Source organism: Grus americana, chromosome 1 (assembly GCF_028858705.1).
Source record: "Grus americana isolate bGruAme1 chromosome 1, bGruAme1.mat, whole genome shotgun sequence".
Taxonomy (NCBI): domain Eukaryota; kingdom Metazoa; phylum Chordata; class Aves; order Gruiformes; family Gruidae; genus Grus; species Grus americana.
Window position 1 is genome coordinate 101683998 of NC_072852.1, and position 27460 is coordinate 101711457.

Genomic DNA, 27460 nt, shown 5'->3' on the forward strand with positions numbered 1-27460 from the left:
TTTCCTACTTGCTGAAATTTAGACTACACTGTATACATTGTAAAGCAGAAGCAGGTTCTAAATAGCCTTTGTAAAGTTCATACAAAGAATGTATCATGCAGAATTCCTTGTCTACCTGCCAGATTTTACAAGCATCTCACTTCTGTACTGAACAGAATTTTCTTAAAAGTTTAACGTGCGTACGTGTACAGTGTAGTTCTGTATTAAAATAAAAATAGCTTTTCAATACAGCAGCTGTTGCAAGCCTTAAAACAGCATTACCCTCTGTCTCTGTGATTTTTGTGCCAGAAAATTTTGGCAGCAAAAATAATCATGGTGAAAAAATCCCTGCTACTAAAATGTGTTTAGTGGGGGCAAAGATGAAATAATAATAAAACCAGTATCAGAGTCCAGTATTGGAAGCAAAGTGGGATTAGAACGTCTTTATAATTTCCTTTGGTTTGGGGGTTTTTTATTTGTTTGGGATTTTGAGGATTTTTTTTATTATAATAGGAACTCTGTGAGCTTTAAATACAGCTGCAAAGAGAGGCTTCTTTCAAGAATTAGATTGTTCATTCTGAGATTACTTAGATTATTCATCTCGTCATCGGAGGAGATGTGATATTCCTGAGCCAGGAATTTTGTGAGGCTTGAAGACAGGCATTTAGAGCAAACTCTTTCTCTCAACAGTCATTATTTTAAAAAAAAAAAAAGTTAACCCAAAAATGCACTTAAATTCACAATTTCCAGTTTTTATTTTGATGAAAGACACCTAGGAAAAGCTATATTTATAATCAGAATCTATCATATAACTTAAAATAAAGATAGGCGAATAAACAGAAGACAAATGTCTTTCTCTAAAGAATTTATTCTCAAGTTTCTGAGAAAAACAGGAATTTTCTTACAACTCCTTGTTTTGAATGTGCAGAATCCTATTCAATTACTGGCTAATGTTAGGTTTTTCTTTCTTTTCAGGCTATACGTAGGATACTTGAGTAACTTAAATTTATCTCTTTAAATCTTCCACCTTGGCAAAGGACATAATTGCAAGCTTAAAATTGTGCACGTGCCTAGCAGGCATCACCTCCCACGTATGTGCATGTATTTAATTTGACTCACGCTTAGAACAGTCGGGATGCTCAAGTCCTTAACATTTTAAAAACATGTATCATTCATTTTCACTCATATATCAACATATATCATTCAAATTGGCATATAAATTATATCAATATATGTACATATCAATAATAAAAGTGTAAGTAATACCTTTCCTCAAATTGTAGCATAACTAAAGGCAATGAGTTAGTTGCTAATAAAATGACAAACAGCACTGGCATTTTGTTCTTCAGCTCGACCAACAGATTGACCGCCTCTCTCTGATGTGCAGTACATAGGTCAGTGTTCAGGCTTGCCATATGCTCCCTTCATGACTTTGTATGCTGTACTTAAGGTCAGGATTTTCAAAACATTTTAGTACCAAACTCTTGTTTTCAAGGGGACCAGGGCAAAAATCCAAAACTAGTTCTATGTGCTTAAGGCCCCTCACCACACAGCGAATGTGCTAGCTCTTCTCCGTAATCTCAGAAATTCTGTCAGAAGTGCAGTAAAGGTTGCAATGGTCTCGAACTCCACAGGAGTGTTCCTGGATATCAGATCTTTATTGCTCTTCCCTAGAAATACTTTTTTAGTCAGATGAATTCATGAGTCTTGGTAGAAGATTAAGGATTTTGTGAAATGTAGCCGAGTTGCATTATCATGGTCAGCTTCGGTACAGAGTGGGGCTGGGCATTGACTCTGCTCTTTATACGTACTCGCTGATGTAGTCTCATGTAGGGGCCAATCCAGCTAGACCTTGGGGTTTTTTGTTTTGTTTTGTTTTTCTCTCAGGCATGACACCAGTGACCTTGACTGTGTTGGCTGTAAGACCAGCCCAGACCTCAAAACAATTTAGCCTGGCTCACACAGCATGAAGCTGAAGCTAATGAGCTCTGCGTACCTGAGTCAGCTCCAGGCAGAGTCGGATCAAATGTGTTTGTGCCGTGCTCCCAAAGCAGGGAGCGTGGTGCAGAAACACGTAAATGGCTCTGCAGAGAGCCAGGCTGGGTACAGCGTGCCTCGTTAGCCTGCATCAGTACCGGCACTGTCAACGTGGCTTAGTGCTATGCAAAGCTATTCAGATGTTTCTGCACCACAATGCTCAACATGACAGGTTCCACCAGAGCTTATTAGCACTAGGAAAATCCAACCCGTGTTTCTGTACACATACCAGTGTCTGCAGTTGAGCTGAGGCATGAATTTAATTTCCTGACAAATCAGAAAGGTTAGACAACACACACAAAAGAGGGATTGTTGCAAGTCACCCCTCCCCACCCACTGGTGAAGATGTACACGCATGTAGGCATACTGCAAGAGCTTTCAGTTTTTGTCTGTCCTAAATATTTCTGCTGTGAACGATCACAAGCTCTAATGCGGGGATTCAGGGAGTGTTTTGAAAGAAGAGATGGAAAGGTCTTGCAGGATTCTGTTTTCCAGCGTACTGCCAGATCTGTTATCAGCATCTATACTGGACGCACTAGAGTCAAATACCGAGCTTGCTCCTGAGGGCAGACAGCAGTTTGTACTGTGCGCTGGTTTTGGGGGACAGTTGTGTTTGCTTCTTTTCTGCAGTGTCAGATGAGAGAAACGGTGAAGCTGGGGTTTGCCCATGGCTGTCACAATCAGGGAAAGAGTGAAGTTTCTGAGTCTCTTTCAGTGGAGCAGAGTATGTTGCCTTTGGAGCTTTCCCACTAACGTTTTCAAGTCTAAAATGATTTGCCATGGCCTGAAAGGCCATTTTTAAGTATTTCTCGAATTGCTTATTTTAAAAGAAGCTGTAGTGAAAATTTAGGGAGGAAAAAATGACGGCTGAATTTGAAACATGTTTTAAATGTAATTACAATTGTGCATATATTTCAGTATTTTAAATTTAGTCAAAGAAATTATGTGCTGATTTGATCTAAATGGCTTTTCAGGAACTCTTATGAAGTCCTTGCTTTAGGACTGCTGAGAGTAGCTGGTTTTCATTGGCGCTAAAACTGCACTAGTTTGGGGTTGGTTTTTTTTCCTAAAAAGTAGTCTGAAACTGCAGTTGTTCATGATGATTTTACTAGATGTGGCACTTTAATTTCTAGGGTATACCTGAATTAGTTGCAAAATAAAAAAAGAGGAGGAGGTGGTCAACCTAGTAGGAAAATTAATTTTACTGCAGAATTTGTTCTGTCACTTTTAGTGTCCTGTAAATGATGCAGAGAGGTTGAGCCACATCAATTGTTCATTCTAAAATTGGTTTCATTATTCATTATGATTGAATCCTGTATAAAGGCATGGTGTCCTCTAAAGAGCCTGTTTGGTCAGATTCACCTGACCAAATGAATCTGCCTGTATGCTTGGCCTGGCCTTAACTTCTAAGTGGTTTTTGATTGTCTTTGTTTTCTCAGTGTAGCCTTCAGCAGACTGATCTCCAGTTGGTAGCTTGTAAGTGCTACAGCAGCAAGTATTTAGTGCAATAATTCCTGTGATGGTGTCCTCATATGTTTGTGAATCTGCTTTGGCTCCTGTATTTGCTAGATAGCCTTTTCTCTTGTTTGCAGGGCTTACTTATTTACTATTTTATGTAACATTACCGAACATTTCAGAAACGCTGAAATTTAATTGAGTTCATGCTTTTTGTTAAAAGTTGAAGAAAGTGAATGGATTGTTGTTTTCCATTTCCCTAGGCAGTGACCGAACTATGTGTTTAAATTGCTAAGTGGTTAAAAAGTTGAAGACTTGAAACCCAAATTCAAATAATCTGAAGCTGTGCAAGTAATCTGGTCAAACAGCTATGCTAGTTGAAAGCATAAAGCAATGTCACACGGCTATATAAGAAAGAACATGACAGTGCCATGCAGGATTTATTTTATAGCTGTAGTGATTAGTCATACAATGGATGTATCCAAAAACTACAAACCCCTTGTGCTGGAAAGGTGATCTTGCCCAGTCTTTTCCTCTCCATGATTTTTGCCTTGTCACTGGAAAGGGATGAGGAAGGAGAAGTAAAAGACTGTAGTCCTGGTAATGCTTGGAGTAGTCATTTGTGAAGCTGTCGGAAGATCAATGCTAAATCTCAAACCGTTCTCTTTCCCACACAGGCATCTTGCATTCTCAGTCATCCAGAGGAAAGGGTGGTGCTCAGGGGCATCAGGTTCTTCCTCTCTTCAGTGGAAACCACTGAAGGTCACATCAGATTGCCAGGCTTCCAGCTGGGCACTTCAATGCCAAAATATCCCGCAAAGGTCCACACAAGGGACCTAAGCCCATTCACTGCTTTATAAAACACTATCTTTCAGGCTACAACTCTTTTTCAAAATGTTTTATGCTGCGAAGTGTCACTGAGCTGTGCTGGCCTGTCTTCTAACTCCTGTGCTGTCTCTTAGGATTTCATAGAGTCATCAGTGGCACTTTATCAGTCTGATGATGAAGATGGGAAAGCATTAGACATCATCAATGAAGAAATCCCTGATTTGGAGTTGGCTGGATTTGGCCCAGAGACGAGATCGATTCTTGTGAGAAGTGGAGTGTAAGTCTACTGAAATATATGGATAGAAGTATTAAGTATTTTTGTGGACAGTTGGGTTTAGGTACATCTTTTGACAGAATATATTTCACATGGTACAGGTGGTAAACATTTGGGGAAGAACAATGTTTCTTTCAGTTTTCTTGGTAAATGGAAGAAAGAAAAAAAAAAATTCTCTAAATCTCACGCCTACACCTTGACTTGGATCTAGGCATTCTTGTTACTAGAGAAACCTTGGGATGTCCTTCCAAAGGTCACACAGACTGTAGTTTCATGATACAGAAGCTTTGGCAGTAATACAGAAGAGGGATTTTAGGTATGTTAAGAACTGGTATGCCTTTTGGGATAGGTGGAGCCTGTACAGAAAGGATGGGCTGTGCTTTATAATGAAGTCAGGCTGTTGGCACTGAAAATTAAAATACTTTTTAGAGAACTATCTAAACTAAAAGCAAGGGGTTAAACCAACAGGTGTGGAAAAGTATCTGGTTGAAACTGATACGGCCTACAGGGTGGACTTGGCTAACTTTAGATGTGCGTATGTGAAGTCCAGGAGGAAAATAGACAGCACAATTACAATAAATAAGGAAGGTAAATTAGATTGCCTGTAATGTCTGTTGACAAAGATAAGCAGTATTAACTGATGGAGCAGTTACAAAACTTACAAGTGCTAGAAGACTAAAAAATAGTATGGGGGAACTGGAATGCTTGGCATGAAATGACAGCTGTGATACAGCAGGTACCGCAGAGATTCTCAGGAAGGATAAGAAGAGGAGCTACTGACTTTATAGGAATGACAGAGGCACGGGAGCAGTATCGTACATGAAGAGTGCTATCAAGTGCTGAAAGATAAAATACATTATGAGAAAAGAGCACTATGGAATCATGTGGGTGGAAATTCCAGACTTTAACCGTAATTTTAAAAGTGCAATATTAACATTATCATGCCTACCCTAATGGTGATGGTGATAGGTATCGGCAACTGTTAAGTGAGACTAAAAAACCCTCAAACTTAGGACAGGTAGCAATAGTGGAGGATTTGAACTGCTCCCATAGAGACTGGATATCAGTGTCTCATGATGGTAAGATACAAGGATGAAAGGCTGGGACTCAGTTTGGAGAAGAGATGGCTGAGGAAGGATATGAGATCTACAAAATCCCGAAGACAAGCTTAATGCAGCAGCATTCACAGAATACTGCATGACAACAATGGGGGGATGCTTTACAGAACTAGCTGAAGATTGCTTTAAAACAGATGTGGAGGTGGGGAGCAAAAAGCCTTTCTTGCACCAGAGGCAGTGAATTTCTGGAACTTGCTACTGAAGTAGGCTGTGGTAGCAGATAGCACCAGGAGGTTTAAAAAAGTGTTAGACAAATTAATGACAAACAGATTCAGAAACAGGTGCTAAAAGGACTAAGAAAGGAGATACCCTCTAGTATCCCTAATATAACAGTGACTGAGAGAGGAATGCACCACCAGAAGTAGCCAGGTTAACGTCATTTCTAACTAGCCTCTATCTACTTCTGCCACTGCCAAAGAGCATGTGTGCAGGGCTAGAGGCACCCTCAGTCTCACATATGCTGGGATTTCTTTCTTTCTTAAATCACAACAGGGAAAGTAGGGTGGGAGAAGCTTGAATTGCCAACCATTGCAAGCTTCTGCTTTGTTTCATCCCATCAAGGCTTTCTCATTTACTTCTCTTTATTGCACTGTTTTTCTTAAATTCAACTGGAAAAGTTGAAAGAAAGCCCTGTCTGGGGGCATCTGAACAGGTAAAGGTTCAGCTGAGAGAGATTCAAAAACTTGTCAGTTAAGTGTCTTCCCTCTGGGCTTTTAAGCAAGGCATCATCTCATGCTGAATGTATATTTGCTAGAAAAAGAGACCCAAAGTTGTAGTGTTTGCAATGTAAAAGCAGAAAATCAAGTGTCTGACAATTTTGTGCCTCTCACTAGGTTTGATATTACACTGTCTGTCAGATGGACTTATCAAGAAAACTCCAAAGAAAATTGTTCTATTTAACTCGTTGGTATGTTCTTCAAACTACACAGAAAAAATCGATGTTTTCAGTTTAATTTTTGTGTCATTCTGCAGGTGGGTCGCATATCAGCAGAAATATTTCTGTGGAGAACAATATGTATTGGAGAAAGGAAAATATAAATGTTTCTTTGACTGGGGAGGATCTAGTAAAATCATCATGTCAATTCGACCTATTAAGTTGGTGAGTTACCAGAACTTGTTAAGTGGAAAACATAAAAGAAATGAGACCTTTGGAGATCAGAGTGTACAATAATGTTATCATGTGAGCTATGCTGTTGAATCAATTTGTCTGTTTATTTAGAAACAAGTTAAAGACCCTTGTCATATAATGAGTCTGTTCAGGATGGAGAATGAAATGGACACTCTGGATCTTTCTGTCTGTTGAGAAAGTTGTCAGGGAAACTTCATAAGAAGAGCTTCCCTTTGGCAGACTGCATTCGTGGAAAGAATAACCTGTCCTGGAAAGATTAATTTGCCTCAAAACATAGTAATTCATAATGTCTAATTGATAATGAATATAAAAATACTTGAGAATTTATCTGGCCTGTAATGTTGTTGTATAATAGAGGTCTGATATTTTTTTCCCCTATTTTTATACTAAAATATTTGTAAGACATATAGTGAATAAAGACAGGAAATATTCTTAACCCATTATTAAATCCAAGGTAGTGCAACTTACCCAAATAGATTAGTGCCAGAACTGTCAAAACCCTAATGCAAAACAAAGACAATCCTCAGTGACGAGTATATAATAACTGATACTACTGCACTGAAAATGAGAAAGGAACATTTAACCTTATTTTGAAGAGCACATGTTGAAAGACGTGTCCCAGTCTTCTGTTGGTTTTAATTGTCTTTTTTTTTTCTTCAAGAAATAGACTCAAAAATAAATACAGGGACACTTACATGGGCTCTAATCCACATTATATGAACTAGTTAATGCTGATGCAAGTTCTCTGTGTGGAAAGTGACTGAACAGTCAGGCAGGTAGTCGTGACCTTACAGGCAGCTGAAGGCAGAGGCTGGGGAAGAGAATTGTGCCAAGGGCATGGGAAGTTAGTTTTTCTCTGCTCTTGAGTTCATAATTAACAAATTTCAGGAACTTGACATGTCTTCTAGGAAATTAATTGTAATTAAATTATTTATATGCATGTATATATATTTATTCTTGCAGGAACCACTTGGAACGAATGAGCCTCCACATTTGGTATGTTGACATTATATAATAAGCTCTAGTACTAAACTACATTTAATAATTAAATACAGGTAACATTGAATGTCTTGCTTTGTTACTTCAGATGATATCTCAGTATTATCATCTCCATGCAGCAGACCATTGATGGAGGAAACCAGTAAAGGTTGAGTTCACTAACGTTCTACTCTTTGCTTTATTCCAGACCATACCTTTTAATATTCTGTCCTCAAAAATGCAACCAGTTCAGTAGGTTTCAAGTGATTTTTGGGTCCCTCTAGCTATTTATTTTTCTCTTCTTTCCTTCCTGTTTTTGGAAGCTCGTTATCATATGCATTCATCCTTCTCCTTGTGGCATATATTTTTTTCCATTATTTTGCGTTACATCTGGTTTGTCACTAATTTGTTCATGTATGAGGTGAAGAAGAACGTATAAACTGCAGAAAATTGAAGTGCACTGTCCAAACCTGCAGATGTATCAACAGGGGAAGTTGCGTTTTTTAGTCTTGGATGCCGGTAGCTCTGCTTTTCATAGTCTTCCAGTCATGTGTAGCCACTCCTCTAGCAGCAGGCACCACTTACTCCATGCTTCCCTTTTCCTCACGGTAACATATGATCTTAACTGAACCCATCCTGATTATAACAACTCTGTAATAAATCTCTTCTATCATACTTTATACCTATTTTCCTGGAAGTCATGTCTGACTTGGTGACAACTTAGAAAGCGGTCTGTAAAATTCACTTTTAGTCTCAAGAACAAGTTAGTTTAGGGGTTTGCACTTTTGGTCATTATCTTACAAGGCTATGTTCCATTCATGTACCTTTGTGATATCTTTCAAAACCAAAAACCTTCTCCAAGTGTTTGTGCTCATCACCAAGGGTGGTCTGTGTCTCCTGCAACGTTCTGTCCCAACAGGGCTCTCCTCCCTTCCTGCTGTAGTTGATTTCTTCTTTTCTGTCCTGGAGTGTGCTGCTAGCAGGGGTGATGTTCTAAGGGGTTATGTTGCGCTCTCTGTGACCTGCTCTTAATTAAGCAAATTTGGAAAACTTTAATTCAAGAAACATGATATTTTTTCAGACAAAAGAGACTTTAGAGCTGAATGGTTCTGTTTCAGAAAACTTAAGTATTTTGTCATCTGGACACAAATTTGCTCTTTCTTGCTTACATGGGTATAATAGCTCTAAGTGCATGGGAAATACATACATTGTGTTGTAGGTCAGCATTGCAGGTTGACCACGCCCTTCTTTTTCTCCAAGTATTCTTGTTCTACAGTTTTATGATTAACCCAGGACTACAGGAAATGTTTCCTGTCTGAAGACATAATTGGTGCATTATTTTAGTCTTAAACACTGATTTCTTGCCAGACCTATTCATATGGCAGTTTGCAGCCAAATCCAAAGACTTGCAAGTACGTTCACAGTAAGGCCTTGGTAAATGATACCAGATAAAATAACCGACTCGGAGGAAACTGGTGGGATCCAAGCAGTTGAAGATAATTTTCTCTCCATCTTCAACTCTTCTACTTTTTCAGGATATCCCCAAAACTATTCTTTCAGTGATTTAATCCAGTTTTTCAGACCTTTAAGATCAATTCAAACCTTTGAAGTTTCAATAAATTGTGCTTTACAGTCTTTTTATTTCCAGTGATACATGAAAAAAAACTGTGTATGCACAATCACCTTTAAATATTGACATGTACTACGTTGTGTTTTGTCTTTTATGTTCTCTAATAGCAGTCTTAACACCGTCTTTAAAAATTACTATCCTGACTTACCACAATCCTGGTTTTCATAGGATTCTGCCCTAAAGCTAGGGAAGGAAGAATGTCATTCATATGGCTACAGTTCTTCAAGGAGTGGAAATATTTTGAGGAAGTTTTTAGGGGAAAATATTTAATCACTTAGGATAAGTAAAAGACTGTCTTTGGGATATATATTTAAAAAATTCCCATTCAAAGTAAAATTAAAGTTTCCATGTGTGCAACAGTCTCTTAGTTTGGAACTTCAAAGCATGGTGCATGTGAGCTGGCAAATCCTTAAGCATCCTAGTGTTTGACCCTTATACTGGTTATTCTGAATGATTATACATTCTCCCACCTTTAATAAACATATGTCTGAGTTAAGGGAACTGTTTTCACTGTCTACAGGAGTGTGTCTTTTTTTCACTTCTGTTTTTAGTTGCTCATCAGAAATTGAAAAGAAACTAGATTTTATTAAATCTCTCACTAACTCCTCATACCTTTTCCTCCTGCCAGGCTCCCTAATAGACAAAGTACACATAATGTACGAATGCCTGAAATCACCAACTCTAAAAAGCCGTTCATTTTATTTATTAAAAATAAAACTTGGTTTTGCCCAGCAAGAACAAAGCCTCTTTCAATAGCAGCTGTCTTGTACAGATGATTTAGGAAGCAGAGATAAATTGCTGTGATAACTTACATTTGTATTTTGTCATGCTGTCCATTGACTTTTTAGGAAGCGAAACCTCGTATAGTAATGCCAAACCCTGACAAAATAGAGATAGCTGCCATTTGAGACTAATTGCAGATATGCAATGTTTTCACTGAGGAATCAGTACTTCACTCCAGCTTTTGTCAAATTAAGACTATCATTCATTATTGGATATATTGTGTATAAAAATGGGTTAAAGGTCTTTTTTTAAAAGCCTTGCATAGCATCTGGCCTATGAAAGAAAGTGCATATAAATATTACTTTTTATAAAAAGCTTTGAGATGAGTGGGTAGAAAATACTATGTAATTACAGCTTAAATAGATGCTTTGTGACATAGCAGTGCAATTATATTTCCAGAAAAATCAGATACACTTTATTCATTATATTGTAGCCGATTTGTGTTCTCCAGTTTGCAGTTACAGCATGCAAGGCCAGGTTAAGCCTTTCTTATTCTTTCTAACAGGAAAGATATTCATTTCTTTTAAAAATATAGACTGAGCTTTTCCATAAAATCATTTGCTGATACTTGTGTTTGGCCTTCTCGCTCTGTACTGGCAAAAGCATTTGATTTCTTTTCTTTGGCAGTAAGCTAGGCCAATTTGGGGCATGAAGGGGGAAGTAGCTCTTGCAACAGCCATCATGGTTTTCTGCCATTACAGAATATGAGCTGTTCTCTTGATACAGTTACATTTTTCATTCTTTTCTAGCCTCTCTTTCAGACTTTAAAGTGAAATTCACCTTGGTTACACAGTAGCAGCCCAAGGGTACAGAATTACAGGCGACTGCTATAGATCATAGGCTGTATCATACTGCTTTTTTTCCCCCCTTTTTTCTTTTTTTTTTCTTCTTTTACTGCAACATTTTCAACCTTATTGTTTTTTCAGGATGAACCAATCCCATCTTAGTGGTGGGGTATGGTTCAATGTGGCTTGAAGTTCTTCACCATGACATGTAAAAACGGCTTAGGTGAACTTCAGAAGTTCATGGTACATCTACCAGGCTGTACCCAGTTGCCCCAGAAACTCTCCTGCTAGTTCTTAAATGAGAAACTACCTGGGATCACTGTGGTCACAGAAGATTTCAAGGCACTTTGTCAACAGTAGCCCTATATCTTTTGACCAATGCTTCCCCATCCTGTTTTGAACACTGGATTGCTGAGCTATATGGAGTAATAGGTACCTGCAGTTCAGGAGTACTTTGGATGGAAGATGACATCCTTCAGTCCAAGCCTTCTCTTTTTCTCTGGGCCCTCTCCTGCTGCAGCTGAACTTATGCTCGATACCAATGCTTTGCATCACCAGGAAGCATCCTGTACCGGTTCCAGAGACAATAAAACACTCAATCTTTCTAAAAATAAAGCAGCCATAGAAATGTAAAAGATCCCTTCAATGAGAATTAATTCTATTGTCTCTTTGTGAATTGAATGGATACTTCTGTAAGACCACAGCTATCTCTGCTTACATTAATGATAATGAGTTCATTTTCCTTCTAGTCATTGGTTTTATTTTGTTTTGTTCTTGTAGCTCAAAGCTTTCAGTAATACACATTTCCAAGGAGCATGTATAGATTTCACAGCAGAAGTTTCTGATTTTACATCATTCATACCATGTTCTTTTAAGGTTCTTCGGGGATGGTAAGTCTATTGTTTTACATGCTACCATTTTAAGTAGTATGATATTTTTTTTTAATGCTACTGAATTTCAGACAGCTGAAAGTGCGTAACACGCCCATCATGTTCCATCGTGTCTTAGACCCTTTGTGTTGCAATGCATCTCAGTAACTGTCGTCCTGTCACTGGTTTGGGTAGTACGCATTTTGCTTTCCCTGTGGGAAGTTTGCACAGTTACTGTGATTTTATTTATTTGGGTTTTTTTAACTCCAGTTACAATTTATTCCAGATTTTGAGAACTTAGTACAGTAGAAGTGTCTGCATTCCACTCGTCGTTTGACTCTGGAACTGAGATTTCTGTACCACATGATTTGATTTTGCTGCTTTGGTTGGTTTGTCACATAGCCTTTCAAGTCACCGTACTTCTAAGCTTAACAAGAACAAACAGATTTTTTTTATTCCTTATTTCCTTAGTAAATATTAAATCTTGGAAAAAAACCCTACTTCCTGTTAATAAGCAGTTAGAGCAGCTAATCTTTTTTCTTACATTATTCTTGCAGTTGGCTCCTGTATTACCAAGGGGAAATCACTGACAATCACTGTGTGCTGGAAGAAGGCCTCTATGTTGACCTCCGTTCCTGTGGCTGCCCAACTGCTACAATCAAATCCCTCAAGCCTATTCAATACGTAAGGACTTTACTGAAGAAAAATAACATTTTGGAACTCTTTTCCTAGTCAGATGTCTGCAGCAAGTGCTTGCGTTAAACAAAGTCCTACGCAGGGAAAAGAATGAAGTTTGTTTTCTTGGCTTACAGGATTTTTTGGGTTAGGAACAAGCCAGGCTGCATGCATGCGGTCACTTGTAGGCACACACTCTTGGGTGTTCTGGGCTCAAAGTCGCTCTCTTTTGTATGAGTTGCACTGGTTGGCATTTTTCTGATTGGTCGTTGTAATACAGCTCAGTAAGCTTAGTACACAGCAAGACATTGATTTTGTCACACCGTCAAAGCATATGGGGCTTCTTTTATTAGGCCTACAGCCAAGGTTAAAGCAAAGTACACGCAGAAGACATGAACATTGAAATTATAAGGTAGCAGGTACTTGCCATAATGCTGTTTAATTTACTAACTATTTTACAGAAATATACAAAAGATTTTCGCCTCCTAATCACATCTCTAATCATGGGTCAATAAAGTGGTATAATACCACGTATGTGGCCTGTGTATGACACATCAGATAGTCCAGTCCAAAGCTCGTGTGGCCACCATTTCTCTTGGTGACTTTTCAGATACAGGACAATTACTTATAACACATACCCATAGTCTTTGTGTGACTTTCAAGTCACATTGCTTGTACTACCCAAGCACACATTTTGCAGTCAAGTGACCTATTGTAGCAGTAAGGTGAGATACGAGGTCCTCTGGCCAGGAAACTGGACAGGAATGCTTGAACTGTCCAGTACGAGATAGATACAGCCTTTTGTACATCCTGTTGTAAACCTGCACGCAGGACATATGCCTCTGGAGTCTTGTTGTCATGTCTGTGCCTCTGTCCCATAGAATCAGAGAACAGTTTGGGTTGGAAGGGACCCTAAAGACCATCTAGTTCCAACCCCCTGCCATGGGCAGGGACACCCTCCACTAGATCAGGTTGCCCAAAGCCCCATCCAACCTGGCCTTGAACACTTCCAGGCATGGGGCATCCACAGCTTCTCTGGGCAGCCTGTTCCAGTGCCTCACCACCCTCACAGGGAAGACTTTTTTCTTTATGTCTAATCTAAATCGACCCTCCTTCAGCTTAAAGCCATTACCCCTTGTCCTATCACTCCCTGCCCTTGTAAACAGTCCCTTACCAGCTTTCCTGTAGGCCCCTTCAGGTACTGGAAGGCTGCTATAAGGTCTCCCCAGAGCCCTCTTCTCCAGGCTGAACAATCCCAACTCTCTCAGCCTGTCCTCATAGGAGAGGTGCTCCAGCCCTCTGATCAGCTTCATGGCCCTCCTCTGGACTTGCTCCAACAGATCCATGTCCTTCATATGTTTGGGACCTCAGAGCTGGACACAGTACTCCAGGTGGGGTCTCACGAGAGCGGACTAGAGGGGCAGAATCCCCTCCCTCGACCTGCTGGTCATGCTGCTTTTGGTGCAGCCCAGGATATGGTTGGCTTTCTGGGCTGCAAGCACACATTGCCAGCTCATGTTGAGCTTTTCATCAATCAATGCCCCCAAGTCCTTCTCCTCAGGGCTGCTCTCAATTCATTCTCTACCCAGCCTGTAGTTGTGCTTGGGATTGCACCGACCCATGTGCAGGACCTTGCACTTGGCCTTGTTGAACTTCATGAGGTTCACACGGGCCCACCTCTCAAGCCTGTCCACGTCCCTCTGGATGGCATCCCTTCCCTCCAGCATGTCGACCTCACCACACAGCTTGGTGTCATTGGCAAACTTGCTGAGGCTGCACTCAATCCCACTGTCCGTGTTGCCGACAAAGATGTTAAACAGTGGCTAGTCCCAATACGTTCCCTGAGGAACACCTCTTGTCACTGGTCTCCGCTTGGAGCCATTGACTGCAACTCTTTGAGTGCGACCATCCAGCCAATTCATTATTCATACCGTATCTCGGTATGCTCCTATGCAAGAGCACCGAAGATAAGCTGACCATAATGCTGTCAGAAAAAGAGAAGCAAGTGGCTGCTCTGCCCACTCTTCTCTAGCACTGACAGACTTCTCCAAAACTCTTCCTCCCCTGATGACAGAACACAATCTCAGTCTGTGTGACCTGTGCCCTTCAATGTAACTCTTACTAAACTAGACTTTAAAGATTACTCAATTCATTTTTCTTCAAATATTAAAGTCCTTTTTTTGATTTGTGAACAGATTAAAAAAAAACCACCCAAACCCAACAAAAAACCCCAACAAAACCCCAAAAAAGAAAGCCATGGGCATGGTGGGAAGGATGTACAACTCAAGGTTGAGAACTGTTTTTTTCTCTAGGTTACATAGATGCGGTGACTTCAGCGGAACTATAGCTTCCCACCTGCTGAGAGCCTGGTTTTCAGATTAAAGATCTCCTTTTAACATTAGACTTTTGGAGTGCTCTGCTAAATCAGAATGAAATTTTGACATGAAATGGTAGGTCTCATTCAAATCCCCCAGCCTGTGATCTCACAGGGAAGTAGCTAAGCAGTTTGGCATAGTAAGAAGCTACTGGCCAAGCCCTGGGAGAAGTGTGTTTGGCAGGCTGTGTGTGGGAAGCTTGCACACGTCTTCCTGTACTTTGTAAGTGGCTCACACCTCTGAGTCGAGCTCCTCTCTTGCAAATAGGAGCAATTTTTTGTATTTCACAAAATTGAGGCACTAAACAGCATAAAATGCTGTTGAACCACACCTGGTTTACAAATAGAAATGCCCTCATTGGCCCCTAACACATTGTGTACGCTAATCGCACTCAGAGGCATTGTGTCGTACAGACATGATGTTAAGCACGCAGCAGTAAGTTTGGTCAGTGGTCAGAAACAGGCGTAGTTAATTCTGTGCATTGTCCGCAATGCACTGTTCTTGGAACAGAGCCCTTTTTATTACGAGATATTTCTGTTAGCTCATTCAAGAGAGCAGCAAGCGTATTCCCAAGTGGAATTGTTGTATAGCTTTATTGAATTCAGTTTTGACATTGGGAACCCCTTCCATTGTTCAGCTTTAAATACCAGCCCAATTTCAGACCTAAGGTGTCTATCTCAATAGCTCACGTGTAAGAGGGAGAACATTTAACCCCGACACCAAGCCCTGAATGTGATTGCCTCCTGCTTTTCTTTAAGTGAGATGTATTTGCTGCAAGTGTAACTGTTGGAAGGACTCTTACGTGGCAGGGGAGCCTTGTATTGCTTCAGCGTGTGAGTTTCTGCATCCCAGATGTTGACTAGAAGTAGAGGCCTGTGTGTGGCACTGACAGAAGGGAAAAAAGATGCTTTTGGCAGTACAAAGGACTCATAAGTCTAGCTCCTTACCAGCCTTTGAAAACAGTCCACTGACTGGTGTAGGTGTGGTCCAGCTATATATTTTAGAAGTAGATTGTTTCAGCCAGTCCTTTGCGATAGGAGAACAAATCTGCTGGAGGAAATGGGGACACAGGATCTGGGTATTCCTTTCCTAATTTGCAAGATTGTTACGATAATTACAGTATGTTATCTTGTTATTGTACAGCTGAGTAAAGTCCCAGCTCTGGGCCTTTATCTGCTAGGTGTATGTAAGAATATAGATTCTTTGCGTGGGGCTAACTCCAAAGGAGCCGTGAAACAGCAGTCACCTGCAGGATGTGCAGCTTGGCTGGGCATCCACACAGGTTTCTGCATCTGACCCTGAATCAGGATGCTCTTTCTGTTCCTATCTGTTCTGGTAACTAAAAGGAACATCTAGCAATGTTTTTGCTATTGCATGTAGCAATACCTTCAGGGTAACTTTGTGAGTTTTCACTTAAAATCTCTAACAGTTTTGAGGGGCTTTTTGGATGCTACCAGCTGCCACGAAATTTCAGAGCTCTCTGTTTTGGAAGGAGAATTTGAGAACTGAAGTTACGTACTTGTAGTACTCCTTTGTGGCCTGAGTGCGCTTTTGTGACCTAACGGAACAACACTGTAAGGTGCCATTAGGATTTTTGTGACTAAGGTAACAGTAACGCCTTAATCTATATGAAACAACTAAGAACTTCTGCAAAGCCTTGACTGATTTTTTTGAAAATAGATCAGCCAATTGAAGATAAGGAAAGGATTTGAGGGAATAGTTTGTTCTCTGGAAAATGCAGCTTTGATGCAAACAGAATATTTGCAAGCAAATAGAGCAAATGTTCTAAATGAAAAAAATAAGGGTAGTTTTGGGTTTTTTTAGGAAAGTAAACTTTTTAAGATTTTAGTTTGAAAATTGTCAGAGATATAGTTTGATTGTTTAAGAGCTTAATTACATAATAAAGTGAAAAATTTCATTCTAAATCACTGAGTTGGCCCAATTAAAATAGAAAAAACTCAAAACTTTCAGAGCAACGCAAAATGTATTGGAACAAGAAAACAAGCTCAGACTAGCGATGATCTGATTTCTCCACTGTGATGACAGTATTTTAGGTTGGCTAGTTTTCCTTCTACCCTTTAGCTCTTGGAGGTATGTTTTATGGGTTCTTTGCTGAAAAGTGAAGTTGTCATCATTTAAGTAGGCATGGTATCCCCAACCCCTCTGCACACACACTCCCCCATTTCTCAAGAAATTAAAATCAACATGGTTTCCCTTTGGTTATTTCCCCATTTATCATGCAGTGGTGTCACAGAGGAATTAATCACATCTTTGCAACCAGTTTCCTCTACCAGTTCGGGAAGTAGCAGAGCAAAAGTTAGGTCAGTAAGGAGAGTGGGGAAGGTGTTCCCTTATTCCCAGGAACCTTTTTCACATCTTGGCTTACTCTCCAAGGCAATTAATACTCAAACTAAATCTTTAGGAGACCCTACCTGTATTTTTTTCTCTGCTGTTCCATTTCACTCAAATTCAGACCGGACTGTTTTGTCCTTCTGGGAGCATTTAGGAAAAGCTATAGGTTAATGAGAGGATGCAAAGAAGGAACAAAGCATATCTGTGCCTTGATAATGAGAAAATAATGTCCTTTGTTTTCAGTATTCTGGGAAGAAAAATAGTGTTGCAATACCCACGTATTAATCTAGATTGCATATTGAATAGCGATGTGTTACATGGCCTCTTCCTTTCTGAAAAGGGGAATGCTTCTGAAAGACCAACGACTCTTTTGCATGTACTATTTTATAAGTGGGAAAATATGCTAGAAAGTGTATCTTACGGGGACTTTAAGTGACCAGGCAGTTACATGCTTAACATTAGAAGGGTACTCATTTACTTAGTAGTGGTAGGAACACTGGAACTAATGTGACTTGCCTCTCATCTCTTTTCATCTAAAAATCCTAAAGGATTCTTTAAGAAAAGTTTGTTGCTGAAATTTGCTGGTATTGTTGTTAATAGCCACTCTGCAGGCAGGTAAAAGCTTAGCACAGGTTAAGGGTTGCTGCATTTGCTACAGCAGCGCAGGTATCCGTGCCTGCATTGGCAAGGACTTGCCTTTTGCATTGCCATGAATTCGTGAAAAGCAAAGCGTGGGCCGCTCGCCTGGTGGCAAGAGAACGGGTGAAGTCATCTGAGCCATTTATAGGGCCATGCTTGCTTGCTTACTGGGGCCTTTGCCCAGTGTTTATTGCTTGAAGAGGTTAATCTTTTTGGGATAGAAACCCTTACGAGATGTTCTTACAAAGGGGAGTTCAGCTCTAGTGCTGTCTTTTCTCAGGCATGTCGGTTTTTTAAACTCCCTGTAATATTTGGTGTGACAAGAGTATCCAGGATTGTTGCAGCGAGCAATTAGTTTTCCTTCTAAAACATTAACTTCAGCCCTGAGGTTAAACCAGTCTCATAGTTTCTAAAAAAAAAAAAAAAAAAGATCTGGGTTGAAGGTTGTGCAACGCCTTTTTTTTTTTTTTCCTTTCTTTTGAGGCATTCCTTATTCTTGCTCTGATCAATCATGATAGTTGCTGTATTTCTATATTGATTATCTTTTCTAAGTTAAACACAAGTGTTAACTAATCTCCCCAGCATTCCTGTGAGGCAAATAATGAAATCAGATACAAAAATTAATTGGTGTTTCCCAGGGCCAGGCAATGAGTCATTTTGTGTAGCTGGGACCGGACCATGGGGCGTTACTGTCATCCAAATCCAACACCGTGTTCCTTTCTCTGAGCCAGGCATCCTTCCCACACTGAAGGGAGTAGCCAGGCGAGCACAGCTTCAGTGAAGACAGTTGTAAATAATGTTAGCCAAGACCGAAGAGTAAAGATTTTTTCCAGAGATGATGTAAGACAGCTGTAGAGGCTCCTCCAGTTAAGGCTCTGGCAAATGCTGTTTGCAGAGCAACAGGTCAACGGGGACGCGAAGTGGTGAAACATACCAACCCTTGCCATGGCTGGGTTACCATCATGCTTTAGTCCAGCCCCGTGGATTTCTTTCTTTGGCTTTATTAGGCTTTCCCATCAAAATCTGCAAAATCTTAAGTTTGCAAAAAAGAGAGTGAAGAAAAATATGTTTTGGGGTGAGCCCTTCTCTAACAGGCTTTTTATTGGTAATAATTTTCACAAAATTCATTATGAAAAATTATCCGTATGTCATCTATAGCTAAAACTATACTTGACTTTATTATAAGCGTGTGTGCAAATTCACCTGTGCACTTGGGTTTCAGTTGTAGCACCTTTTGGTTAGCTTCTCTGTGTCTGTACACTTGCTTTTCAGTGGGCCAAGCACCTAAGCCTTGCACTGCAAACAAAAGGCATTTGAAAGGAACCTCATCTTGCACTGGTCTTTGTTTAATATCAAACACTTCAGGCTTGCATTGCACTTTTTTTCTCAACTGATAGAGTATAAAATTCTGTTCTGAATTGTGAAAAATTTGTGGAGCACAGCTTCTCTCCATTTAAAAAAAGGTAGAAGTCTTTGAGGGGGAAGTCTGAGCTGAGTTGCACTGGGCAAGAGAGCATTAGTGTTGCTTTCCATGGCTTACCTTTCAGTCTTTGAAATCACACCATGGGGAGGGAAAAAAGCTGTGTCCTTTTCATAGCATCACGTGCTGTATTAGCCATCAACTACCACACCTGTTAAGTAAAGAATATCACTGTATTTAACAATTCACAAGGCTGCTTGTATCTTTAAATGCTATGTAAATATAGCCTTCATTAATCACTGGCCTCTTAAGTATATTAAAGCTCTTCAAGTTTCTCCCTGGACACTGGCATTAAAAAACAGGACAAGCAAAACATCTTGGAACTTTATTGGTGCTGGTTAAGCAAGGCAATTAGTTCCTTAACGCACAAAGCTCAGGTTAAGTAATTCTGTGGTGCTTTGTCATTCTTGCAATTGGCTGGCTTTCCCCAAAGGATGGCATTTCAAGTATTTTCCTTGAAATAACTATGAAAGGAAGCTAAGGTAATCTTGACCTAGGCATGGCAATGACTTGCCAGTTGTGGGTAAATGTGGATGTCTTTAGCTTACCTTTCAAAATCAGGGGCTGGGGTCCACCTAAAGCAACACCACGATCTGAGGTTGTCCCTTCTTGTATTCTCTGATGGTTGCCCTTCCTCTGGCTCTTAGAGAGCCCCGTTCCTCCCTGGCCTGTCAGGATTGGGCCTTGGTGAAGAACGCTGAACCTGTCAGTCTCGTGTTTACCTATCGGTGATGACTCTTCAGCCTGAAACATGGGTGAAAGTGCACCTGAGCATTCTGCAAGGAAGGGTGGGAGCAAGATGCCTCCGTAGTAAGTGTAACAGCATAGCCTCAAAACCTTGTTTTTTACTGTTGGTAGTTTCCATGGAGCTATGAAAACAAAATCAGAGAAAAAAGCCAGGCCAAGTCACTGCTGCCAGCTGTTGGTGTAAAACTGTATATATAAAGTGAGTAATCAGCTCATTGCTCTATATATGGTTATGGAAATATGACAGCTTCGGCGCTTGAGATAGCAGCATGTTTTCTTTTTCTGTGCTTCACGTCTGTGCCAAGATGAGTGGAGTCTTTCTGAGGTCTCACTGGAAAGGTGGTGTCAGTCCTTGTGATCAGCTGTGTGTGTGTCAGAGATCAATGTCTGCTGTGTACCGACAGGCTGGGGCTCTGAGCAACCAGACGGGGCTTTCTCGGGCCCATCGAGTTCAGTCAGTCTCATCTGCATGAGAGCTAGAGTCATTTTAATTGACTCAACCAATTTGCTGGTCTAATTCCTGGTGTATAAATGGATATGCTGGATCAGATGACTTGTCCATCTAGTACAGCATCCCTGTCTCTTAACATATTGAATATTGCAACAGCAGGATAAATTTTAGGCTTTGGTAACAATGTCTAGCAACAAGGATGCCAAATGGTGTTTCCCACCATTAGTGCTTACTAACGCACTTGTGAAAATTTTCCCTGTTGGACCTGTTCTGGACATGGCTTCTGGTCTCCACTCAGGTGAAAGCCAGCGTCAAGGGAGTAGGCTCTTGCAAACTGGAGTGTGATGATACTGCCTTGCTGAGCAGAGCAACCTGAGAAGTAGCTGTCCGCGCTAGGTCTGCTGGTCTAGATTTCAAAGTAAGCCTTTAAACACACAATGTAAATTTGACCCACCTCATCCAGCAGAAGGCAGGTGGGAAGAACTGATGTTCCAAAATAAAAACATTATGGGTTTTAAGCTCTTTCTGTTTTGTAACATGAGGAGTTTTTTAGGAATGCAGTGGGCTTTGAAAATCTCTCCAGGTGGGTGTTCCCAGGCTCTTCTTTAAAATATCTCAGCAAACTCCCTGTCTGTGGAGTGCTTCATGACTTACATTGTCCCTGCACTGGTCTGCAGAGGAAAGCAATTTCTCTGAGGCAGGATTTGAACAACCAGCTACATACCAAATGCACTGAGTCAGTGCCAGTAAATTCATAAGTCCTGAATCACCACTGAGCTCTTCAGAGACACTTCACTACAATACGTGTGCCTCTTCAAACATGAAAGTTATGTTCTCTTAATTACTTAGTGCCTGCGTCAACTTTAGTGCAAGATTTAGTTTCGTTCATTCCACCTGAGGCCATGTCTTTGCTGCAAAAGAAATCCTACCTTTGCCTGGGCTGGCTCTCTCAGGGTAACGCCTCCTAAGAACAAGGTGACTTCCCTGGAGAGGCTGCTATAACTGAAGCAGTCAGTCAGACCTGTTCTCTCTTCCTTTACCAGATGCATCAAGTTATAAACTACAAGGGCTTACAATTTTGGTTATGATAATTCCCTTATGGTCTTAGGTTAAAACTGCTGAAAAATAGTACACAAAGTCTGTGCCCTAGTACAAGGAACACTTGTATTTAAATCTGTTCCCTCTGTGCTTTTCTGCTGATCTTACAGCTGTACCACATTTTTGTGCAAACTGATCTTTTTATTGGCTTTCATAGGCAATCTCTCAACTGTGGAAAAGGACATTAAGTGAAAAATGTTTCAATTCTACATGAGATTGAAGGGGTTACTAGTTATGCTGTTTCTTCAAGATTGTCAGAAGAAAAATAGGAATGTCTGTTAAAAACATTGAGAACTACTTAGTTCTGGCATTTTTAACCTTTTCCAATTTGTAGATCCCTAAGATATTTCCAGTGAGCCACTGGTCATGGAAGTCTATGGACAAGAGTTGTGATTTGCCTCACTACTTTAGATGCAATCTGCAGATCACCCTGAAAACTACTGCTGTCACCTGTTCCATCAAAAAATAAATAAACTGGAGTTATGAAAAAGGAATCAAGGCCCTGATGATACAGACTGGATCAAAAAGAGATTTTTCAAATGCAAAGAGAGGCCTTTCTGCACCTCGAAGCGACTCTGTGGCTGGCCTGTGTCAGTGGGGCACTAGGCTCTGATGTTTCAGCTCTGTGTGCTTTGTTGGTGGATGTACATTTTTTTTTTTCCTTGCTGTTACATTTGCTGAGGGAGCATGATCTAACCCAAGAGCATGTGGAAATGAAACTGAAGTGGGCAAACGTATGCATCGTGCCTAACAACTGACGTTAGCCTGTTCCTAGTAAAACTTTGCTTTTTTTTCTTTCCCCTCCTTCCCTTCCCTCCCCTCCTCAGGTTTTTGCTGAGCCCTCCATCAGTCTGTTCGCTCTGGAATGCTGCAAGGGCAGAGAGCTGCACTTCAGTGAACCCATCAATTCTGTTTTGAATGAGGACCTTCATTTTTACACTCAGTCTGTGTGGGTGAGAAGTGGATTGTAAGTATGGAAGAAATATTCTTGTCAAGTTTGCATTATAGGAGGTAATACTGAGCATGCATTTTCTCCCAATTACTGCCTTTTTTCATAGGATGTGTTCTACATTCTAACTTTTATTTTGAGACAATATAAAATCCTAAAATGCAGTTGAATGCTAGATCCGCTTTTTGTATCAGGACCCAAAATGAACAATATCTCTGGGCAGAGGGTGTATTTCCCCCTGTAAGAATCATCCTTTTATCCCTATACAGTAATGAACAATAGAGCCCGTTGTTCAAGCCAGGAACCAAAAGTAAATAAGTTTTGATTACTGACTGACAAAGAGTAAACTTGGACCGCCTTTTTTAACTGGCTGTAAAATACCTGCTATAAAGTGCAGCGATTTAACTTAAACCACCGCAGTGATTCAGTGAAGCTTGACGTGCTGATCAGCTGCCAAAGAGGCAGCAGCTTCTGAGAGAAGCTCGGGGCGGATCTCGCCACTGGAACAGTCATTTGTTTCTGTGATTAGTTTAACCCCGCTCCATGACTGTGAATACACACCCAGGGTCTTCTGTGAAAACCATTTTACGTCTGCAGAAGTGACCTTCTAACCTCTTCCGCATCTCCTCCTTTCACCTTTTGGAGAAACTCCCAACTATTCTGTTTCAGCCAGGTTTTCAGCCTCCACATCCACAGCAGCAACAAATAACTTGCAGAGTCTGATCCTGCAACTGAGACTGACTGGAAACCGCTGTTCTTCTAATGTGACACACATTTCCTGTGTTAATTTTTAACCTCTTCCACACCTTTTTCCTATAGACAAGGCAGTAATTTTCTTGAGAGGTCTTATGGGATAACACAAAACCACACAAAATTTGTACTAATTGGGCAAGGAATTAGTGTAGACTGTTCAGGGCTTAGGTATATCTCTGTTGTGATTCTTACAATGGATTTTTCAAATGCATCAAGTCTGTTATCTAGAAGTTAAAACCCTCCTACGGTTCTCTGTGATAACATCGCTGAGCACTCCTCTGATTTTTTGAGGGTGGTACAAAGGCTAAGCCTAACCTAGCTAACGCTCCAGAGCGCTGTGGAGTGTTTTCTTTCAGGAATTTCACACAAGCATTTTCTTGAAACGTTGGTTATGAATTGAACCTCCCTTTCTTTAAGAGCAGTCAGTGGCGACTGACTTTAGCCGTGGGCCCATAGTGAATATTAGCTTCCCCACAGAGCTTTGCCAATTCACTATAAATTTTGGTCCCTAACATCTGAGCCCTTGCTGGAAATAGAGAGCGCGATCGTCTGCTGCTGCTGTTGTCTTGAGGTGCCCCAGGGGAGAGCGGCGAGCAGCTGCCCTTTGAGGCTGAGAACAGCATCATTTGTTGTGATCTGTGCTAGTTTGGAGGAGGAAAGGCCACCTTTGGGAGGAACACCTGACATTTCTGGTGGGAGTACGTAAACCTTCATGCCTCTATAGAGGTGTTACACTCTGAAGTGTTTTCTACTGGGGAATGTCTCTTGATGACCTTTTTCTGCCTTCTCCTCAGGGGTGTGGAACTGGAAATTAAATCACTTTTCCTGTGCAGTTGGCTATAAAGAGTGATGGCTTTGGGACCACATAGTAGAAAAGCCCGGGAGAGTGAGCACAACAGTCCAGCCCCTTCCCCACCTTTCTGCTCATTTCTGAGTGTCCAAGCCAGGTTAGCCGGTTCCCTGTCGCTGAGAAGGGTCAGGGCAGAACAGCTGGGCTTTCTCCGAGCTCCTTGTGATGTTGCCCAGGCTCCACAGCCTGTCCTCATCCCACACTGCAGATAGGTAGCTTCAAGGTGAGAGTGGCAGGTGATCGTGGGAAGTCTGTGGGATGTCCTAGAGGGTTTATTTGCCTTATCTGTGATCAAGAGTTCAGGAAGGCGGATTTAGAGGTTTTTTTGGCTCCTTGCCCCAAAACCTCCTGTCAGCTTTAGACAAATGACAAAGATTTATGCATGTATACCAATGGCATCTTGCCACCAGGCTTGAGTACAAGGATCCTTCCTGAGCCACCTCGATCAGAGCCTGGACTGTGGCTTGGCAAAGGGGGCTGAGGTTCTCCAAGGTGTGGGAAACATGGCACAGCAGAGGTTGCTGGTCTGCGTGAGAGCCGAGATGAGCTTTGTCTGTGTCACTGCATGCCAGAAGCCCAACCTGGCTTCAGATGGTTGTTACTGTAACAGTCCTTCCCCTCTCCCTTCCTGTAAATGTCTGCTTTGGCAACAGAAACTGCATTTCCAATGAGACTGATGCTCCAAGAACATCATTAACAGTGTATTCTCAGTGACGCCACAGGAAGCATCACAAGAAAAAAAGTCAGGAAGGTGTTAGAAATAAGGAACGCACAGTGGTGGTCGGGCTGCTCTGAACACCTGCTAGTCAGGAGGGACGGGGCTTAATTTGAAGCAGCAGTGATACAGCCTCATTACACGGCAGCTCCCGGTTGGCACGTTTCAGCCTCCGTGGAGTCCTGAGCAAGGCTGGCTGGCAGTTTCTCCAAATTATGCGCCATGGGGAACAGTAAGTTACAGGTGCCGTGAGCACTGCTTGTGGATGTTTTCTCACTGGCCCAGAGTGCAGCCATCCCTCATGTTCTTGGCAGCTGACCTGTAGAACAGGTAACGTGGGGAAACCAGTATTTGCCTTCTGTGCAGACGACTTAATGAGTCAAGCCTTAGGATTCACTGCCTGCACAACGATGTCCTATTGGTGTAAACAAACCTGGTCTGTGATCCTGAGGCTGCCTTTGTGAGCAGCAACACGTTATCTACTGAGCAGATGCCTAGATAACAAGGGATCTATACGTGCCGGTGCTTTAACTGTTAACAAAGTATTCAGCCATGTCCATGGCTCAGATATGTTCGCTATAGGAAAGTCTGTTACAGCAATGGGTTTGGAGTAAATATTCTGTATGTGTTTTCAGACAGGTGGAATAGCTATAGAAAGCTTTAACTGTAACAAAAGAAAACACTGGACAAGATCCTCTCATAATTAATATGTACAACCAGGCAAAGCTGCAAGTAGTGCAGTCTGGTGTGTGGCTTCCTAGTTTCCTAATGCAAGCCTGCTGACACGCACCCTATTCCCATCAGGGTTCATGCCGAGATTCTCGTATTTGTGGGGAAGATTTGGGCGTGGAAGGGGGGAGTTCATAAGTTTGAGGCAAACAGAAAACAGGTCTTCATTTAGGCATAAAACGGTTTAACCACCAAAATGGATGGCGTTGTGCGGCACAGTAACGCAGGTTTGATATTGGTACTGCTGCGGGCAGGTCTGGAGGCTTTCAAGAGCACAATCCTGAAGACAAGCCTGTAGTTTAGTTTTGCTATGGTTAACGTGTAGTCTTTCATGTTCTGTTTTCTGTATCCAGGTGGATTGCATACGAAGGATGTAATTTTTTAGGAAAGCAGATTCTGCTGGAGCCCGGTGAGATTTCAAACTGGAGTGAACACAGTGGCTGGAAAGTAATTGGCTCCCTTCGTCCTGTGAAGCAGGTAGCATAACTGTGTGTGAGGACAATTGGGGTTTTTTTGGACAGGAATTAGCGGACAAGTATCAGCTCTAGCACTAAGTACAATGGTGTGCATTGTACTCCTTCAATCAGGCCAAATGATGAGAGCCAGAAGGACCTACTGGAAGATTACTGAAGCAGAAAATTCCTCTGGTGGCAGTTATTGAGATCTATATTAGGCTCCTAAAGGGAAATAATTCCTAGTTTCTTGGAGCCAAGTTTTGTTTTTCTGAATGGCTCATTAATACGTTCTGTAGATGCTCTATTTTTACATTTTTGCCATATGACAATAATAACAAGAAAACCAATTCTGCATTGGCTTGTTTCATAATTAACATAAATGGAAGCGAGAACAAATTTTATTGTGCTGTAGCCTGGATTTCCAAAAGAAGGAAAGTTTATGCAGCCCCACCAAGTTTCCCCTCTTTGCCTCCCCCCAAGTAATGCCATTTTCAATGTTGTTCAAAGATTCAGGTCTCAAAGCCACAAAGTTCTTTGGAGCTTTGTGAAAGGTAGATAGGGAAGCCAGACTGAGATAAGCGCCCTTCATTCATTGAAAAGTGGGTACAATTCTGCTTCTCTGCTTCTCTGCCTTTCCAAGACAGGTCAGGTCATCAGTGACACACATAAGCTCTAAACCAGTCAAAGCACGTGTTGCTGCGTGCCCAGCCACACGGCTGTGGGAGGGCAGCACGGAAATGGGCAGGGGAGAGTAGCAGGGAATGTCAGCAGTCACTCCACTGGAAAAGAGTTTTCCTTAGCTCTGCTTCTCGCAGAGCAGCTTGTTTCCACTTAGTGACAAATGCGGCGTTCAACTGGGGAAATGCTGCAGTGAACAAAAATAATCATCTTGACCATTAGTTATGTATCATCTGCTCCCCTATTTTCCACCCCTGGAAAAGTAAAGGATTTTTTTTTTCCCCTCACCACTGATTTGTTAGTATGGGAAAGCTGACAGCCCTCTGGAATTCTTTGGAAGTGGTAACGAAGAAAGGATCCCATTTTGGCTTTGTTTTTGCAAATAAAAATCTTGAGCTGATCTTAAAAATGGAATTCTCTCTTCAGCCAGCAATCTGAAGAGCTTTTGTATTTGGTAGCGTCCTTTTTCACACTGCAACACTGAGTTAGTGTTGTAAGGCCTACTTCACCTACTTTGGTGGGACTTTCGACATTTGGGGTTTGTGTGATTATTGTTTTGGTTTGGTTTAAATCCTGCAAACTGAGAGCGTCCTTGAGGCAGCCAGCTACCTGTGCTTGACACTTCTGTGGGCATATCGTCAATTTTTTT

General features: G+C 41.3%; 1 protein-coding gene across 1 annotated transcript in view; it reads left to right on the forward strand.

Moving 5' to 3' along the window:
- Positions 1-27460, forward strand: part of CRYBG3 (crystallin beta-gamma domain containing 3) — a 97676-nt gene that overhangs the window by 64938 nt on the left and 5278 nt on the right. Inside the window, exons 15-21 of the mRNA XM_054818745.1 lie at positions 4434-4576; positions 6664-6790; positions 7784-7816; positions 11777-11886; positions 12423-12549; positions 22510-22649; positions 26032-26155. Coding sequence (XP_054674720.1) covers positions 4434-4576; positions 6664-6790; positions 7784-7816; positions 11777-11886; positions 12423-12549; positions 22510-22649; positions 26032-26155 — 804 coding nt within the window. The remainder of the gene's footprint in view (positions 1-4433; positions 4577-6663; positions 6791-7783; positions 7817-11776; positions 11887-12422; positions 12550-22509; positions 22650-26031; positions 26156-27460) is intronic.